General features: G+C 42.9%; 1 protein-coding gene across 2 annotated transcripts; it reads left to right on the top strand.

Annotated features, from left to right (window-relative positions):
- The first annotated feature begins 594 nt into the window (after positions 1-594).
- On the top strand, positions 595-9,576 carry ZBTB2 (zinc finger and BTB domain containing 2). Of its 2 annotated transcripts, XM_057375925.1 has the most exons (3): positions 595-652; positions 3,040-3,223; positions 5,270-9,576. In XM_057375925.1, exons 2-3 carry the CDS (start codon positions 3,051-3,053, stop codon positions 6,630-6,632), a joined length of 1,536 nt encoding a protein of 511 aa, XP_057231908.1. In that variant the 5' UTR covers positions 595-652; positions 3,040-3,050; the 3' UTR covers positions 6,633-9,576. The 2 variants fall into 2 exon arrangements, with proteins under 2 accessions (XP_057231908.1, XP_057231907.1); XM_057375924.1 differs by lacking the exon at positions 595-652 and having other exon boundaries at positions 2,380-3,223.
- The last annotated feature ends 11,233 nt before the right edge of the window (positions 9,577-20,809 follow it).

Raw genomic sequence — 20,809 nt, 5'->3', positions numbered from 1 at the left:
GCGGGGGGGGGGGCGGTGGGCGGGGCCAGGAGCAGAGGGAGGGGCGGGGCGCAGCCAGTGAGAGCGGCGCGCGGCAGCCCGGCCTTCCGCCCCGGCGGCCAATGGGAGAGCGCCGTCCGCTGCTGCACAGGGGCCGAGCATGGAGAGGGCGCGCGGCCGGACCCGCCCTCGGCCCGGACAAGGCGGGAGCGCCCCGGCGGGCGGGCGGGAGGCGGGGAAAGGACCCGGGTCCGCGCCGTTCGCTCCCGTCGCGGCGGGCGGGGCTGGGTCGTGTCCCTTTGCGGGTCCCCGCCCGCCGCCCCGTGAGGGCGAAGGCCGAGCGGGCGGCTGTTTCAGCTCCGGGAAAGGCGGCGCGTCTGCGAGCGGCCGGGGACGGCCCGGTGCCCTCTGGTGTCGGAGCGGTGGCAGCGCCGCGGGCTCCGTGCTCTCGAGGTTCGGTGCGAAAGCAGACCGGGAAGCGCCGTGCCCGAGCTGCTTGCTCTCTGCCAGCCCGGTTGGCTGCTCGTGCCCCGGRCACTTCAGCGGTGTGGTACCGGCGCTTCCCCGGTGTTATCCTGGGCTTGTGCCGAGATCCCTTCGGGGTCTCAAGTGAACACCCTTCCTGAACTGGCTCACCCTCGCGTGGCTTCTCACCCAGCCTTGAACAGATTAGGTAATTTCCAAAGCCGTGGCAGAGCGGAGCCGGGCCAGGGGAGGACTGTCCCCACGGGGTTTCAGGGCACAACAAATATTTCACACACTTATTGAATCGGTCAGCACTGAAATACAGCCTTGCCGGTGCTAATCACTGTTTTATTCAGCAAAAGGTAAAATTCCTGAGCACGCATGCACAAAGTGCTTTCCTTGCTCTTTTCATCTGCACTGTGATTTCCTCAGAGTATAATTCCTACAGTGCTTTTAGTTAGAGTATTCAAATATCATCCAGATACACACAAAGCACAATGTTGTGCACTTGTATAATTTTTTTAAAAGATCAATTTAGGTCTCTGACGAAGGACCTGCTCTTTGGGTAAGAGTGAAGCTCCAAACTAAACAAACWTAGGACGGTAATAACTAAAAAGAATGCCTGCCTGGCTTGGAGTGTCYGCACTCGGTGCTTTGCTCTACTTAGCAAGTTTTGTTGTCCCAGTGAAAACGAGACTGAATTAAAAAAATGTAGAACACATTAATCATCTTAACTTAAAGGAAAAAAAAAAGTTTTCAGTAACATCACCTGCATGGGGCATTCTGCAGGATTAAATAACACCAAGCATGRTTTTTGTTCCTGCTGACAGCAAGTATTCCCTCTTGTGGAGAGAGGGAGACAGTTTTAGCATACTGTATGTACGAACTTAGTTATCCAAACATTAGTTTAGGAAGGAGAAGATGGACATAAAGAGAGCAGAAACCTAACTTCTTTTTCTCTTATTAGCTATAAGAAAATAATTGACTCTATCTTATATTGTATTTCTTTCTTTGTCTTTACACCCCTGTCTCCAATGAGTTCTGATCTCATGTGAATGCAAGGAATGCATTTGGTCAGCCTAGTTATTGCTTTAAATATGAGGAAATTCTTCACTGTCCAGCAAGTAAAAATACTTATTTCTTCAGTGTTCTCTTTCCCAAAAAGCCATGTTCTTACTGTATCTAAGAAACAAGCTGATTAAACCTGACTTAAAATTTCAATAACTTCCTGTTAAATTTTGATGGGAAAACACCCAAGGCTTTTTTATAAACTTTTTAGTCCAYYTCTRKTTTCGCCTTCTCTTTCTTTTCTGTWCTGTTTKCTTTGTTCTGGGCATAACATGGCCAGATTTTTTTTGGCTTCTCTTGCTGTTTTACATGTTTATGYACAGATCTATATTACTTCATACTTTCACTTTTTTTGCCCAAAGCTCTGTTTCCTTTGGTTAAGTTTATATCCACTCGTTGGTCTTACTAGCCCTGTATTCATCTATCCAGCCATGGGTAACTATCCTAATGTGTTTTCCCGGCTAGTTTGTTCCCTAAAGTTGCTAATTTTTGCTTCCAAGGCTGCTTTTGAATCCTTGAGARAACGTTTATAGCTCTTAGGTAGTTCATTGCGGGCAGTCTCCAGCAGCTGGTACAAGGAGGTGCCCAGGAGGGTGAGGTGCTGTGGAAGCCCTGGCCTAGAGGGGYTCAGGTCAGTGCCACATTTCACCATTCATTTTCCTACCTAGTGCAAATAGACAGAACTGCACCTCTCACCCTTTGAGTTTCTTGATTTGCTCGCAGGCATGAGGCATGCAGACTTCTTAAAAATGCTGTTGTGGCTCATCTCAATAAATAGATTAATAGTTATTAGGTGAAAAAATTGGCCCCTCCTGAATTGATAGTCCAGAGGATTTGCCAATACCTAGAATACTTTCATTCATTGTTGCACTCATTGTTTGAGCCTGGGAAGATTCAGGTATGTATCTGGTATTTCCCAGGAGAGGGCAAAACCATCAGAAATGGTTATATGGTTAAAACCATGGGTTRTTTAATGTTGGGCTTGGATTCAGCTGGATGGACATATGACTTTTAGGTAAAAGATACAAAGAGACACTGAAAATCCTGATTTAAAGTATCTAACTCATCTTTTATTGGGTTCTGCCTCTCCCACTAGCATAGGTGAGGGTGACTGACATCTGAAGGGAAAAGTTAACCAAAACCATCTGTTTTCCTTCTTGAGCACATGAGAAACACTTTCTTACTCCCMTTGGGTATTGGTGTTTTTACTACTTACTAATATCTCTTCTTTTTCCTTAGCTATATATATTTCTGTACCCAAGTACCCACACCACGCCTTTTCAGTCCTGGCTCTCTTTTGCTCTTTAAGCTTTGGCAAATTACTCACACCTTTATGAACTGCATTACCAATCATGAGAGAGAGATCCTTGCCTATGTGTAAGGTATCTTTTATACAGTAATTTGGGATTAAGAGGTGTTACTAAAGTATGGCATCTGGATATTGGAGAAAATATCTGTTAAGAGACAGCTACTGTTGCACCTGTGCATCTACTGTTAAGTTTTACATAAAAGTCATTTGCTTTTCAGAGTGTAAAAAAATGGATTTGGCCAACCATGGACTTATTCTGCTGCAGCAGCTAAATGCTCAGAGAGAGTTCGGTTTCCTGTGTGACTGCACAGTTGCCATTGGGGATGTCTACTTCAAGGCACACAAATCTGTCCTCGCTTCTTTCTCCAACTACTTCAAGATGTTGTTTGTTCATCAAACCAGGTAACTGTAACAAGGTTCACCGTTTAAATGTTCAGTTAACTAAGCTAAGGAAGTCTAGTAACATTTTGAAACATAAAAATGTTCTTTTTGCTTCTTGCTATGACATAAGGAGTATGGAATCCAGTCTTATCTGCAAACTAGAACCTCACTTTAAAACATGTTGAACTGTGATTCATTAACACTAATGAATTATGAATAATGAATAATGAATAATGAATGCTTACAATTTAGCACAAGTTCTTTATCCTTAAAGAAGCAAAGAACATAGAATTTCTACAATTGAGTACTTCAAGGATCCTGTCCTCTCTCCTGCACTTTCCTTCTCCCACTTGCTATCTTCTACTCTGTCTTGACACTGTTCGTGATGTTTGTGTAACATTGCATACAACCYAATAAGTATTTGTTAGGAGGTTTTGAGAAATAAACTTACAAAAGAGGTGTATGTGTTTCATTTCTTTGCAGTTTATCAAAGTTAATTAAATAATCAAATACTACATCATGGTGGAAAATAAGGAAGTTTGTGTTATGTTTCTGTCTGTGGTTTGTTGGGGTTTTTTTTTTGTATCACAGCCTTACATTGAGGACATTGAAAAGATAACCAAAGTRTAAGAGCATTTTAAAGATTTTTTTAGTGTTTTTCCAAAATACTTGAACTAACTCAAAAAGTTTCTGTTAARTGAGTCATACTCTTAATTCTTTTGCTAAGAGTTCTTGGTCAAAATTGAAGTGCTCGGACAGAAGTGCATTTCAGTTTCTGAAACAGGACTGCACGGAGACGTGTCAGTCTTGATGCTCCATCAAGAGCACACAGTCATCTTTGGAAGACAGCATTGCAAAGTTTACTTTTGAGTCATATATCTGAATTCAGAAGCAGTCACAGAGAGAGCTTGAGAAGGGTGCACTTCAAGAAATGGAAGAATTGGCTATAATTTCCTCCCCAGTTTGGAGCTGACTGTAGTTAGAGCTTTCAGACCACAGGATGCAGYCATGTCTGTTTCTGGGTTTCTGTGTTATTTATGTTTGTTTTTAATAGAGGAGCTACAAATAGTTCTGAGCAATAATTAGAATTCCAGTTCCTCTCCTGTTAGCTAACTGACCTACCCAAGATGTTCTCTGTTTTCTTTCTTCTTCTGTGWATCTTGCCTTGCTTTCTGCACTGAGATCCAGCTTTAGCTAGAGCAGTGGTACTGTTTCAGTCCAGAGCCTTGTAAAGGTTGGTGCATAGGGCACGCTGAGCTGGAGGATGGTGTTGCTTTCAGTCCTGTTAGGCTGCAGAGAGCATCACAGCCAAAGCGTTTCCGTTTGAGTGTTCTAACCAAGAGACTGCTTAGGCTGACCAGGCAGTCCGCTGGTGCTGCTGTTTCTCCCTCCCTATTCAAGGAAAGAAGCTGCTGTTCTGCTCTGTAAGGAACCTGGACTTCATGGGTTACACCTGTTGCATCAGATCCCCAGGGGGACTCACACCCTGTCCTGCATGTTTTGTGGATCGTAATGCACTTGGGACAATGTGATACCGCACATTTGCAAAACTGTAGCTGTAAATCATAATAGAAACCCAGCAGCCAAGTGCCAGGTGAATTCTAGGTATTTTCAGGGCTAAATACTGAGAAGAGTTTAATGGACTGTGAATTTAGAGTCCCATGCTAGCAGATTTACTTCAGCTACAGATGTGTTTAAATCCAACCAAGAAAAGGGGGAAAATGTCTTTGCAATTTGCAAAATATATTAATATGTGGCAACATATCTACAATGTAACAGCAGTGTAGAATAGTATAGATCACAATGGGACTTTTCTTTCAAGCCAGTTACTTCACTGAGGAAAAAAATCATCTTTCAAGTAGCTCCTAAGATTAACTCTTTTACAGTAATGCATTTCTCTTAATATTTATTGCAGATTCTGTCTTTCCTATTTAAGTAGGGGCCTCTTTCCTATTTAAGTAGGGAGGATTGATAAATTCAATCCTATTTATCAAGGATTGAATAACCTAGGACTGGAAAAAAATATGTTCCTTTATGTCTTATTTATTATTCTGTTTCACCTTTCAGTGAATGTGTCCGTTTGAAAGCGACTGACATACAGCCAGATATCTTCAGTTATCTCTTGCATTTGATGTACACTGGGAAGATGGCACCACAACTCATTGACCCAGTTCGACTAGAACAGGGAATAAAGTTTCTGCATGCATATCCACTAATTCAAGAGGCCAGCCTTGCAAGTCAGGGAACTTTTTCTCACCCGGATCAAGTCTTTCCATTAGCATCTTCATTGTATGGCATTCAGATTGCAGATCACCAGATAAGACATCCCACTAAGGTTCCATCAGCAGCTGACAAACTTGGGCGAGAACCACGGCCGCAGACATCACGGATGAACCAAGAGCAGGGTTCTGAAGGTTCACAGCTCTCACAGTTGGGTGCAAATCTGCCGCAAGTGACCCGGACAAATATGTCTGCATCTGACCCATTGCCATCTTCTCTATCTCCAGAACTGGTGTCTGCTGCTGGTAATAATTCACCTTCAGGAGAAGAAGCYAACATGGAAGCATCTTCTTCAGATGAGCAGCCTGCCTCTCTCACAATAGCACATGTCAAGCCAAGCATTATGAAAAGGAACGGAAGCTTCCCAAAATACTATGCCTGTCATCTCTGCGGTCGMCGGTTCAATTTGCGCAGCAGTTTGCGGGAGCACCTGCAGATCCACACCGGTGTTCCCTTCACGTCTAGCCAGCAGGGAGAAAGTAATATTTCTTTGTCTCTCTGTAACAACACAGCTGATAAAGATGCCATGGAAGTGCCTGAAGCAGGGATGATTAGTGACAGCGAGCTGCAGCAGATCTCAGACTCCCCAATAATTGATGGGCAGCAGCAGTCAGAGACACCTCCCCCTTCCGATATYGCAGACATTGACAACCTGGAGCAGGCAGATCAAGAGAGGGAGGTAAAGAGACGGAAATACGAATGTTCCATCTGTGGTCGCAAATTTATTCAGAAAAGCCACTGGAGGGAGCACATGTACATACACACGGGCAAGCCCTTCAAGTGCAGCACTTGTGACAAAAGCTTTTGTAGGGCTAACCAGGCTGCCAGACACGTGTGCCTAAACCAGAGCATGGACACGTACACSATGGTGGATAAACAGACTCTGGAGCTCTGTACTTTTGAGGAAGGCAGTCAAATGGACAACATGTTAGTACAGACCAACAAGCCCTACAAATGTAACTTGTGTGACAAAACTTTTTCAACTCCCAATGAAGTAGTCAAACATTCGTGCCAAAATCAAAACTCTGTCTTTACACTAGAAGAAGATCGCTCCATTCTGTTAGGTGGTGGGGACACAGAAGCCACAGAGACTGATAACGCAGTGTTAGCCTCCATCAAAAAGGAGCAGGAAGCAGTGTTGTTAGACTGAATGTGAAACCTATATAAATTTTTTAAAGTTTCTTTACTCATTTTTTTATTAAACCAATTTTTTCCTCCCCCTACCTCTTACCTCACCCCTGCCATTTTTGCCAACAACCTCCTTCCCACCCTTTGTCTTCAGCAACCAGAACTGTATTGGCACATTAAGAAATTGGACTTTGCCTCTCCCACCAAAACAAACAGAAAGCTCTTGCATCAAACCGCAACAAAATTGATTTTAATACAAAGGAACATGTGAAAAAACAATCCAGCTAACTATGTTGATAGTATTAGTTTTTCCAAATTTAATAGATTTTAAACAAAATTTAGATGGCTTAAAAGTGTATTTAGATACAATGATGAGTGTAATGAGAAACAGAGTATCAGTTTGGTAAGCAAAGGATGTATGTRTTTTAGTTTCCCTGGTAGAAAGCATTTTGAGATCTGGCAAATTAAACACGGTGCTCTTTACAAGCCCACATGCAAGTCAATTAAGGTTATAACCTAAGACCTCAGAACTTTTCTCAAGGAATGCAGAAATCTCTGTTCATTGAGTTGAAAAGAGCTGAGGGTGTTAGTGTTTTTCTAGCCATATGTTTTCCTTCAAGTATGCCTTTGGGTATCTGTTTCAGAGTCAAGCAAAGTCGTTACTTAGTCAAATTTTGACTTAAGTAGCTGTAATAGTAATGTGATGGCAATCTTTATATATATATATATATATAAATACTGTATATGTATAAAGATTTATATATATATAAAGTGTTTGTGTGTATATTTGGTACAGGTAAATAAATGCACACATCGTTTTTAAGTAACTGGCCGCCTACTCTCAGATTCAGCCTGGAATGTCTTTTAGTTGTTTGACAAAACTAGTCATTTCACGGGTTACTTTTAACCAAATTTGAAATGTCCTGAGCTGTGTGCATTTTTATTGACCTGTTGAAGAGAAGCCAATAGGTAAGTGTTGTCACCCAAGCTACCAAGGAAACTAGGGAAGTGGCATACTGGTGAGCACTGCACCATCTTTAGTGCAGCACATGCATGTGTTTTTCTATATATAGGTTTGAGGCATTTTGGGTGAGAGAGAAAAGCTTTATTCCCTTACTCAGGCAAGGAATGTCCATGATTTCATTTGGTCTAATGGCATGAGTTAAGAGGGAGAAAAAGTGGTGTTCTAGCAACAGGGGATCATGGTTGTTTTAAAATGAATCTGTAGTGCTGGCTAGGAAATTCAGCTCTATCAGAGTCCTGTTATTTTGAAAGCCAAGACAAGCCTGCAAAAACTGAAAGGGTGAATTCTGTAGTTTTAGTTACTGCTGAGGGTAGTACTGCATCTTTGTGTTAAAAATCAAGTTGTTGATTTTTATTATTTTATATAGATGCCCAGATTTTTTGCTGGTTGCCTACAAACCTAAACTGACAACAGCAGTGAAGCCCACTGAGCAATTACTGGGCCAACAGAAGGCATAAGTGGACAGAAAAAGTRCCCCATCATAAATGGAGACAGTGTGTGTTTGGGGGGAGGGGTGGGAGAGGGCAAGTCACAAACCACAGCTCTTCTCTGTGTATACGTTTAAACTGAATATCATCTTTTTGTGTATAGTTAAGTTCTCAGATTTGTAAGTTTTTATACATCATTTCATTGAATAAAAACTGAATTAAATGGGGTATGATTTATTGAGTTGAAGATGAAAGGTTGTTGGTGTTCAGTCCTCCTGAATGAGCTCTTGCTGAATCAGTTTAAAAGCCAAGCGATATATTCTTTGTTTATCAGACTAAAACCTCCRTCACACAAGTGAACAATGACATTACTAAACTTAAGATGGATTTAGCACAAAAAGTCACTACGTACTAGATTTTTTCCAGTTTATTATAATGTGACAATTATTGTAAAGTTTATTGTAAGTGGTATTCATTTTATTATCTCTCTTGYATTAGAGTAATAGATTTAAAATCAATTGACTTCACTTCAAAGTATAGAAGTCTTCTGAGGTAAAAGAATAACATCTTACAGAATTATTTTAGTGTTGCCCGTTTTAAAATTTCTTTAGGATCTTCATCGACCATTATAATTTCCTTAAATGTGTTTTTTTATTTCATCTTCTGTAGTCCAAAGTGCTCTCAGAGTAGGAAAACAAATAAATCTTTCCTAGTTCAGGGTAATGTCAGCTTTTGAGGTATCCATTTTTTAGGGGATAGTCACAAGTTCTTTTCCAAAATGTCTGAAGGTGCTGAAGGTGCTACCGCCTCAGCTGTAACTTACTGTTTAGTGAGATTTGGGTTTTTTTTTAATTCCAGAGCTCCAGCTCTGCTCCAGGACAAAGTACAACAGTTCAGCTCAACTCCCCGGCTCAACTGATTGTACAGGGGTCACGTGGCCACACCATTTATTGTAGGACATGATTCCTGCTCTCACCTCTCCTTCTCTACTATTTGGACATCATGAATTTTGCTCACTTACATGTTGAACAGACTTAAGAAAAAAAAACAATGAGTCTTAAAAAAATTTTCTGTCAAATCTGTTCCTTAATTTAGCTCTGCAGAAGGTTTTGAACAACTCACTGATTGTGCAAGGATGGAGATGAGCCGGGAAGAGGCTTACTGAAGCCAGTGTTGCTGTTAGCAACATCCAGGATGTAGAAGATGGGAAGTGGTGCCTCCCACTTGGCAGGTAGCTCCTCTGGAGGGCAGTGTGGCCATGCRGGCTGGTGTGCTGCCCAGCAAGGAGCAGGGTAGGGCAGGGAACAAGCAGCCGTGGAAGGAGTTRGTACAGTACTGCTGCTACAAGAAACGTGAAATTGCAGGCTCAGCAGAGATATTTTTCACATGTTAATATTTATTCTTATGAAATAATACTGTCGGGTAAAGAAAACAAGAAAATCACAATAAAGAGATTTTAATATGTGTTGAGCTATGATAATGGTTTATTTTAAATATCCTTTATTGTCTGATGCTCCATAGGGATGTTTAAGTCATTGCCTTTCAACTGCTTGAGCAGTTTTGTTCCTCTRCAAGAAATTAGAAACACTATAGTCTGGTTACTAATAGCTGCATCAAGAATTTGGGAAATTACAGCACAGTTGCAATTTTGTTCAATCTTGTTTGAACTCTCTGAATCATTACAGTTAGAGATAACTTCAGAGTTTATTTTTCAGTGTTTGACTTGGAGATTTGTGTCTGAGATGCTCATTGATCATTCAGTCTGCTCACCTGCTGAAGTTGTGAATTTTCTASCAAATGAAAGCAGACAGCTTGGCAGGAACTGCGAGAAATTGGTGAAAAWCTGCCATTATTCAAGGCTGTGGGCTGGGACTTCAACCCCATGTTTTTCCAATGGAATATCTTCCAAGTTAATTTCCTAGGCATGTCACTTGACATCTCTGCCTTGACTTCAAAAGTACTAAATACCTCCAAATTTATCTGCTCCAACAGAGGATTATCACTTTTGAAAGTGAAGTTTGCAGTCCATTGCAATCAATATTTTTGTGTCAAGTATCTTCTTAATTACTGGTCTGAGAATCATTCTGCTTCTGCAGTGGGCAAATTTATCAGAAGATGCTCGTGTTACAAACATTKAATACGTAAAATTGTGCTTCTCTTTGCCCTGAAGGGCCTTCAGTTGCTGTCTTAATGTTTAGAAAACCTGTCTGGCTCTTCAGTTCCAAATCCCATAAAATAACAGCTTCAGTCACAAAAAGCTGTAACTTTCAAGAGAAAAAAAAATAGATTTCATTCTGTTTACTTTAAAAAACTTCTTTGACATTGCAACATCTTTTACATTAATTAAAGGAGACCTGCTTAGACACAAGCAGGTGCTATGGTGCCTGGTGGCATCACAATCTCTTTCGGTGTTTCTTTCCTTCTTTGGAAGGAAAAGGATTACCTTCTTTGGTATTTTCCCTTTTTGCAGMTTACTATAGTTCTTTAGATATCTTCAGCCCAAGCAATTAAAGATCAGATTGATTCATTCTTAACCAAGTTAAAGTAATGTTCCTTAACTGTATTTCTACACCTTTTAATCTTAAAAAGTAAACACAAATAAGGGAAGTTCATTTTAGAATTCTGTCATTGACTCTTCTTATTTATTGCTTCCCAAAAGTCAACAATTGTTTTAAGATACTTTATAGTTATGAATGATTAGGAGTAATCAGGCTACTTTAAAAAAAAAAAATAAAACCAATTAACATTCCTACTTCAACACTGTAAATGTTAYACTTAATTACAGCAGCACACCTTGTTTAATGAAATCTAGGTGACAGTGGTGAAGGAGGCTGGATGTTTAAATAGCCCAGCTATTACTTTAGCTGAGACAGAGTGTTTCCATTTCTACAGCTCTTGTTCTRTTCATTTCTTTTTGTTTGTAAAAATGCCCATTGTCATGGGCAATGAAATCACACTCATACAAAAAGTAGAACAAAACAGAAAGAAGCAAGTAGTCTTTTGCAACACTCTCTGTTAATGTATATTTGCCAAATGGTCTGTGATCATCTCTAGAAATAAGAGAAACTTACTGTCCTTAAATATGGGCTTCTATCAAGCCTGCCATTAAGAAGGACATAGTYTGATGAAATTTAGCCAAAACCACAAATCACATTTCCTCTGCAGTACAGCCTTGCTGCTGTGATGGTGCATCTGTGCTTTTGAACAGGTCATGTGTGCCAAGATGCAAGAGCTCAGCATGGCCTTGGAGCAGCTGCCAGCGAGTGCTGACATTCCTTGCAGTGCCAGTGTTGTAGCCYTTGTGCCAAAGGAGCTGCCAGCATGACTTCCTCATATTCAGTCCATGCCTATTGCCTTGGCCAAAACTGAAGCCTTCCTGCAACCTTCGGAAATCTACTCAGGGAAGAGAGAAGCAGAGCCACAAAATGAAAGTTGACACAAACATTCACTTACTATACTGCTCTGTGGAGTGTGGAAGAGGTACCCAGCACTCCAGCATGCCTCAGCACAGATCCACAGCCTCTATCCAATCTGCTGACTGCATCAGGACTCATTCTGAAGTAGTCCATACATTTTCGAAGGCAGCTTCCTGATCAATCCATTGTTTCCTTCTATCCATAATCTCTCAACCAATGGTTAAAGCATTTTCTATTTTGTTACTACTGTATTGTGCAATTCCAGTTTCAGCAGTGAGCTATTGTGTGTATTGCTRTTGTTTATTTGGGTCTCTTAAATTCGCAGAGCAATGTACTCTGTCAATCAAGCTTTATTTCATGAGCTTATTAGGTAAAAATCAAACCAGGGTTCCATCCCYTTTTGACAAAGTAGTCTGATCTTTCAATTTTCTAGTGGATCTGGCACACAGTTCTCTACAGACAGACATATACACAGAATATGGAATCATAATTGTTCAATAATAGTAATCTTATTCCATGATATTATTACATTCTTATGCAGAATTAAATTTTTTTATTCTCATTTTGAGGCATCTTTGCAATACTAAAACAAAAAGAGACCAGGACAAGTCCTTATTTCTGCAAAGAACTGAAGAAGAACTTTCATAGAAACTTCATCCATGTTTACTGGGTTTATTAAAGTTCAAAATTTTCATGCCCTTCTTAATGAAACTGTATTATGACATTCATTTAAAAAAAAAACCAACATATCACAGGCATGACTTAAGGGGTCTAAGTGTTGCTGTGCATCACTCTTCTGTCATATAGGAAAAGTCTCAGAGCAAAGGGCCACAATGTCACCAGTTTTTTCAGAGTTCTACCTGCTGCAATTGAAACAAAAGCAAAAATCAGCAGAAGGAATCARCTGAAATATGGATCACCTTTCATCTGTGCAGAGCTGTGCCATACAGAGTGGAAAGCTAGTACGTGGTGAAACAACTGCTTAGACTAAATGGGGAGAGTCTGAAAGAAGTGAGCAGTTACTCAGGAAGCAGCTACCTAAACTGTGAAGCTGTGATCATGCTTATGAGGACACCACCTTTCCTGTTTTGGGGTGGGGTTTGAGTTATTTTGTTTTGCTTTGGGATTTTTGACATGATATTAACTGTTTCCTCTTAGAACAGTGGAAAATGTTCATATAAACATATAAAGCACAGAAGTTACACTGAGATATTTTGCATTTATAGAGGATTTTGACATTGCAGAGGTTTCTGTGATAACTTTGCAAAGTGGGTATGACACTTGGGCAGCTTGTAATGACAACAATTTCGACCTGAACAATTCTATGAATCTATGCAGTGAGACCATGTCCCTGTCTTAGAGCAAGAGTGGAAGCAGGAGCTTCTGTCTTTCAATGTCTGTCACAAATGGAATTGAGAACACRTGGCTTCTGCTCTGCCAGCATAGGGCACTCTGATGAATTCTCTTTTTAGGGCTGGTGCTTTCCCCATGCCCCTGTCAGCAAGAGATGGTGCTCCCAAATGCAGTACRTTTGCCCCAGGGAAATGGGAGCACCACTTTCAGTTCTCATTAGCTCCAGGGTCAGAAATCGCTTAGAGTGGGATTTGTATCTGTGTCTCAAAAAAAAGGGCATACTAGGAATTTGGAAATGATGGTTGTATTGATGCTTTTTCTGTCCTTCCCACCATCATAGATAGATTCTCTTTCTCCTTAAGGAGTTGTTTTGTGCTCTACAGAAATTTAAAGTCATCAATTCCTGTATCCTTGGTAGACCCATGAGAAAGCCATCTAGTATTGAATGCCRTAGAAAACATTTCCCTGCTTCTGATACTACTGCAAGGGAGTGTGAGGTGATGGTTTACTCTATGTCTGGCATGCTGGTGGGCTCCTCCAGAGTGCTCACAGGAGCTGAGGTTTTGCTTGGTGAGAGGAAAGAAGTGCAGCTGCTGCTGCCAAGAGGATTTATTTGCTCTGTCATGTAGCTGCCAGCAGCAGTACTCCCTTGCAGTGCCACACCTCCGTGGTGACTCTTACATGAGAAATGAGCACATCTACTTCCTATTGCTGTCAAGGAACGTGATTAAACATGGCTCTGAGAACTGGCAAATAGAGATACAATGACAGTGGCACTTAGCACTGATGTCTCTGCCACTGARCATAACCAGGGTTTGCAAAGTAGTAACACTCCAGGCTTCAAGAGGTCTTCTGCACAGCACTGAATTGCTCTACCTGAAGCAAAGCAGGCAGTTTTGCAGAAGTGCCAGCTTGCAAAGCACTATAGACAAAAGCAGCTCCTCAGTCTGTGTTTAAAACCTACCAGCTGAGTGGCAAAATTCTTCTTCAGGGTCTGATTGGACCACAAAGATGCATTTCTTGGTACCATCCTGCAGCAAGAAATGCATTAAGATTACAAAGGCAGTTGCTYCAGCTCTCAGAAACCCAAAGGAGACCCCAGGGCAGTCAAACACCTGCTGCAGTAATGGTTAGGTCAGGATTGGCACAGCCCCTGACAGGGCCTTTGGTGGCAAAGTCACATGCTGCAGCAACCATGCAGGRCCTTTCAAGAAGGCCACAAGCCCAGCACTCTCAGACCAGTTCATGCCCTGGCCATGCTCCCCAATTCTGCTTCTCATGCTCCTCCCTCACCAGCAGAGAAAGGGAAACTGAAACGTCTTTGTCTTGGGGTAAACACTATTCAGCAATCACCAAAACATCAGTGTGTTAGCAACATTATTCTCACACTGTGAGTATGAGCACATGGCACTGTACCAGCTGCAAGGAAGGCAACTAACTCTATCCCAGCCAAAACCAGGTCAAGGATTAGGGTTAGGATTGAGAGAAAACAGTGGTAACCTCTCACCAGAATGGGGCTGCAAAAGAGCTGCTGAAGGAAGAGTGAGGCTGTAGAAAGTCAGTGAAACAACTGGTGGAGAGTGCAGGCACAGGACACAGCCTGTTCAACTGGAATGACACCAAACAAGTATTTCAAGCACTGCAGCACTAAACAAAATGGGATTTTCTCCCCTTCTCTCTCASTCTTTCCTAATTTCAGCTTCAGTTTTCCCTTTCACTTGAGACATGCCCCTGATTCTGCCCCTGTCTCATGATAGGGAAYGGGAGAAGGAGGCGGAGCAATCCTTGCTGCTCTCTATGAGGGGTGTGGCTTGAGATGTTTTCCATGATCTTGGCTCTGTAGTGCAGACTTTTGCATGGARCACACGTGTAGCTATAGTGAGCATTAAAGGCATTGCTTTTTAATGACCACAACTAAAAGTTAAGGTCTTCAGAGAGCAAATGTCAGCACCCCYGAATTAAGCTTCATTGATAAGGCTCCTGGCTCTGCCATGGCCTTCCCAGTTGTTCTCTAAGACTGACATCTCTTCAAATGGCCATGAATGCTCAGTGCGTCTGACAGAGAGAATTAYAAAAATTTATAACTATGACCACTTACTCTCTCAAGATCATCTTATTTTCCCAAACAGTTCTTAGAGGTGGAGATAAAAAGGTCTCAGTTAAGCAAGGGCAGAAAATGTTTTAGGGAGAGGCTACACCTACCATMTTTTCTGATGTAGATTTCGCTGAAGTGTAAAAAGCTTTGGGAGCAAGGCATTCCATACTTATCATGCAAATAAACACTCATGCTTTTCAAAAAGCTTTATTAGACGGGAAGTGCATTTGCCTTCATGAAGACCACTRCCCAGTTTCATGACCTTCCTGTAAAGTCATATTCTCAAAATAATTTTTCTTTTCATAATTATTTAATAGTAGTCTTATTGTTACCTGTGACTGCATTCTTACATTCTGTTTCAAACCCAAAGTGATTTGATGTTGCGTGGATCCGGGCAGTCGCTATTGCTCTAGTCCCCAGTAATATCCCTTCTCTCCWGCCTGGATGTGTAGTGAGAGGGGCCACACAGGGCACATGAGTTCCASTGACTGAAACACATTTATGGTTTTCTTTAACAGCCCTAAGGGCCTTGTGGGGACCATTCCCAGATTAAATTTTTCTGTAGTAAATTTTTGAGTACTCAGATTATTATACCTAATTCTGCAATATGTCCCCTCCGAGATCCAAAAGTCCCTAGCACAACACTAATTTCTTATTCTGGGAGCAGATAACCTTTGGATTTCTTGTAGCACCTGTTCTTCTTCCACCTGTCTATCTGACTCCCCAAAAGACAAATCTGTGACYGGGCCCTTGGTATCTCTACCCCTGATGACTGTGGCCGTGTTATCGCAAGTGTCCATGGTCTTTACAGGTTTTGCGAAGCAGCCTCCCCCTCCAACACTGATGCGCTGCCTCACAGTGACCTCTTGTGGAAATTTTAACATTTCCAGCTCTTCAGGCAATGCAGCTTGAGCTACACGGTTTAAGCTTTGAAATAGACAAGTAAATGTATTGTGAAACCCCTGCCARATGAAAGCAAACCTCATTTGATCCRTCCCCGGTGCTGAGGCTATGAAAAACATTTCTTTCACGTCGATAGTTGTCATCAATCATTAGGAGGACTGACTGTATCACCTATACTGGCAGCAGATTGGCAGCAGCTGTCAGGCCTCCATTATCTGCTGTTAGTTGCCACTTGCCATGAGGGTGCCTAAGAGATCACATCCCTAAAACCCTCTGCCTTAGTCATGACTTTTTTTAAGTTGTACTGTGTCATCCATCAGTGGGTATGGATCCCAGAGAATTATCATGAAGAGAAAAACTCAGTTAATTGATGTAAAACTGRTATTGCCCATACATTTAACTGACTCAGACTTTGCCTTTGTCTAAGTACATTTTCCATAACCCCTTATGCTCAGTGGTGCTTCTCTATTGCCCCATTTTGCTTTCTCCTTTTCACACAGAGACAGGCTGGCTCTTTTCCRTTGCCTTTATTTTATTTGGGGTTCTCTGCTGGTTTTTACCACTCATGGTACATCCTGGGTGTATCTGCAAACACCGGCTGGAGGACCTCTTGGAAGGCATTACCATTTTAACCTTGGCTAATGATTCCAGGGGCTTGCTCAGTTTCCTTTCCATCATGCTGCAGGCGTCCCCTCCATCCCCCCAGGAAGCAGGAGAGCCCCAGCAGCCCAGTTTCTGCTGGATCTGCTGCCAAAGGCTTTTTGGGTAAACTGGTATATTCCTGCCTCACAGCTCAGAACCCCAGTCCATACCTTTCCTGTGGCTTGCTGCAGCTCACTCTGAGGAGATTTCAGGCTCATCRGAAGCTGCCAAGCAGGAACTTCCCTGCAAGGCTGCAGGAGCAGCAGAGCTGATCTCTTCCCGGCCTTGGCAGCAGCGCAGACGCCGCTCTTCCTGCAGCCACTGGCACTTCCATGGGCCTTGGCAGGGGCTGTGCCTCAGGGAGCGCTGAGCAGGAGCCAAGTGAGCCCCTGCTGTGGGTTTGGGTGCTGTTCCTGCTGTGGGTTTGGGTGCTGTTCCTGCTGTGGGTCTGAGCCCTGCTCCTGCTGTGGGTCTGGGCCCTGTTCCTATTGTGGGTCTGGGTCCTGCTCCTGCTGTAGATCTGGGTGCTGTTCCTTCTCTGGGTCTGGTTCCTGTTCCTGCTGTAGATCTGGGTCCTGTTCCTGCTCTGGGTCTGGGCGCTGTTCCTGCTCCTGCTGTAGCTCTGGGCCCTGTTCCTGCTATTCCTATTGTGGGTCTGGGTCCTGTTCCTGCTCTAGCTCTGGGTGCTGTTCCTGCTGCTGCCCTATCATTCCTGCCTTGATTCAGTCTAGCCCCAGACAGATCAGTGATCTAGAACTGCACCTGTGTTTTCCCTCCAGAGCCCACTAAAGCAGCTCATCCTTTCACACGAGTGTTTTGTGCACATACATCACTAAGGCAAGCTAACACTGTGTCCTGCTTTTTCCTTTTTAACGGCTGCCAGAGCTGGATGGAATTTCAGCTAAGTGGGAACAGTGGGAACAGCTAGAAATTATTGCCTTTGCCAYCTTTCTCCAGCTTTGGGGGGATGTTACAAAGCAGAACACATGGTCCTACGCACATTCAAGCTGCAACCTGGGCTGATTTTCCCTTTTGGCTTCTTGTTGGGAGAAAGGCCAGGTGAGCCTCCTTCCGGCTGAGCTGTGCAGGGACAGCACTRGATGGTGCAGTCACACCAGGGCAGCCACTGCACACCCCAAACAGCATCCCCCTGGCAGCATCCCCAAACCCAGAGCTACACTGGACAGCCAAAGGACAGGGTGGAAGGGACTCTGGCAGTCCTGTCCTGCAGCAGGCTGGTCCCGGAGAGCAGAGCCCTGAGCCGCAGAGCACTCAAAGGTTAACACACCCTGAAGATGATAGGGGTAGGATCTCAAGGGGAAATACGCCTCGAGAGATGCTTTGTGTCCCCCACGCTCTGCCAGCAGCAGCGCTGCCCGGAGAGACCATGAGCTGATAAGCAGGTGGCAGAGAAATTTCAGCGCAGCGGAAACACCGGCCCTTCCCTGCACACCATGTTCCAGCTGCGCCGGGGAAGTGCAAGGCCAAGGAGAAACAATTGTTTGAGCTTCAGTGCAGCTGCTGAAGTTCCCTGTCCCCAGGTTCAGAGAGGGGACAGAGCCTGAGCGTGTCCTGCCAGAGGGAGGGTGCACGTATGCACCCACATTGTACACATGAAGTACACAAATGTCCCGCTGCTCCTCCAGCCCAGAGCACTGACTTAGGAAGGGCTGAAAAATATTAATTCCCAGAGCATCAGCAGTGCTACTCCCTCTGCTTAGTCTCGCTCCTTTCTGGTTAAAAACCAGAGAACCTTCACACTTCAGGGACACTCTGTTCTCATCTTTTGGTTACGTTTTGAGATCACAACAGAATTAGAAAGAGCTGTAGATTTTTTCCCAGAATGCTAAGACAGTCAAACCTCAGCACTGCTCACTTGACAGTCTATTTTAGGCTCTTTTGGGCCAAGGAATCATTAATATTTCAGTCTAGCCCATTTAAAATTCAAACATAACCTTCTAAACTTTGGTCTGTGTGCTACATTTAGAGTAGGAGCCAGGTAGAGGGTTTTGGTGTCTCCCTTTCTATTACTTAAGAAAATAGATAATGAGTGGGCAAATTGAGCTTTACACTTCAAACATCATTATTAGTCAAACATACTTTCAGGTTTCTTGTTTCTAGCAAATTTTTTTAAACCCTCTTACCTGCCTTTCCTCCTACAGAAAGGAAAGCACTAGCTTCACACTTCAGTTCATTGCTAAGTGTTATTTTAAAGCTATGAGCTTATCTATAAAGTGAAGATACTCTTATTTCAAATGTTCATATGTATGTATGAACATATTCTTCAAAGAGAAGTTCGTCCTTGAGAAGCCACAGTGGCCATATTATTTGCATTCATGAAATCAGGTCACAAATTCAATAAAATGTTCTATAAAAGCATTCATTGCTTTTCTACTCATTTAAATATTTTTTTTTTCTGGTTTTGCAGGTTGTAGAGCCTCTCTGATTTTTTTCCTAACGCCAATAAACGTTCTGTTTCCAGTAGCAGCAATCTTACATCATTTGATGTGTGYTAGTCTCTGCTCCTGCAGTCCTCCAGCTGTGCTCCTCTGCTTCCCTGCTTGCTGTCAGTGCCACCCATGGCTACTTTCCTGCTAATTTTACTTTGCCTCTAAATTGGACAATTATTCAATACCTTTCATAGTTTACAATTCAAAATTCACCTATTATTTTTTCATATATGATATCGTGATATGCCAAGATTCCTGGTTTCTATGGTAAAACAGAACTGTAGCAGGTTGGTTTATCACAGCACATCATCACTGTGCTCCTGTACATTAGTCAAAACTAAAAACAGGATTTGGAGAAGTTTTAAGCAAAATCATCTCTACATCTTAGATTGTAAGGTGTGATACTACCCAAGTGATCCGAGCTCTCGATAGGAAAGCAAAAACAAAATGTGATGCCTCTTGTATTGGAAAAATAAATAACTAATAACAGGAACATCCAGAGCCTTGAGACACATCAAGGAAGGTTTACAGAAAGAAGTATTGTATCTGTTCTCTTTGTGAGCGACTGTTGTCTATGAGTGAAAGAAAACAAAACAGTAATTTCAACATAGTCAATATACTGCCATGATTAATATGAGCCTGCTTGAACTGATTGATGCCAATAACAGCTCAAGGGGGTTGTCTGTTAGGGTTTTTTTAAATTAAATATGCTTTTTTTATGAGGAACTGTGAGCAATATGCCCAGCCTTTGCCACATCATTCATACTGATGCAGGTTCCTCCCCTGCATCTGCGAGGCATTAACTGGCTCTACTGTGGGGAGGAGAGAGGATGTATGAGCTGGAATCCAATTGCAGGATCAAGACAGATTATGGAAAAATCCAATAAAAGCATTTTCCCAGCAGGGAGACTTATGCCAAAGAAAATAATGCTATTTTCAAGATTATTCAGCAAAGATTCTAGTTTAGAAGAGTTCATGTCAGCTCCAGAATACCTGATAGGTCATATTTGTCCTTGTAATTCTTAATCATGCTCATGAAATGATAGTGAAAACATCATCTGGGAGATTAGAAAACCAATTGAGCTAAGAAGAGCTTCCTTTGAGTAAGCCACTGCACTGGCTGGCAGGCCCTGTGGGATGACCACCTTGCCAGGCAGTATCTCAATCTGGCCAATGTTTCACCCTTGCCCCATCTTCACCAGGCAGACTTTCCCTGGAGCTGTAGCCCCCCAGCCTCCTCTGCATTAGCAAGCCWGTTTTGAAAACTTTACTCCTCTGTGGCCTTGAGCATGCGCTACCATCAAATATTGGCTGAGCAGSGCCTCTCTGTCTTTTTGTTCCCCTCATGGCCACCCCAGAATGGKGAAGGAGGATGTCAGTACAGGCGGTTGCATGTCAGGACTTCTGCTCCATACAGCTGCTTTGATGGGAAATGACAGGCACCGCTGACTGTCACGCTGCCTCYGGGACTGTCTGCTGAAAATCTCACAGAAATGAATTGAAAAGTTCACAAGGAACCTGCCTGCAAAGCAGAGACAGATACCTCAGGCAGGGGAGAGGGAGCCATGGTACTGCAAGGCTGAGGGGACACAGAAGACCACCACAGTGCAACAGTTGCACTGGGGAGAAAGCAGGGATTACTCCCGGGCTGCTTCCTGGGATGTCAGCCTTCCAGGACAGCAACTGGCTTGCAAATACTTTGCAGTTTTCCACAATTCCCTCTTGTCTAGCTGCTTAGAGAAAAGGCATTGTGTTGGTTACCCTTCCTAGTCTGGTGCCTTCGTAGGAGGGGCAGAGACATATTTGCAGAACAGATGATGAGGACAGGGTCAAGCTGACACAGAGGCCATCCTCAGGGCACAGCTCCCCGCTGGCATATCAAACTTCT

Source organism: Malurus melanocephalus, unplaced genomic scaffold (genome assembly GCF_030028575.1).
Source record: "Malurus melanocephalus ecotype Western Australia unplaced genomic scaffold, MMel_1.1 scaffold_264, whole genome shotgun sequence".
In the NCBI taxonomy this organism is placed as follows: domain Eukaryota; kingdom Metazoa; phylum Chordata; class Aves; order Passeriformes; family Maluridae; genus Malurus; species Malurus melanocephalus.
This window is presented reverse-complemented; position numbering and strand designations above follow the sequence as displayed.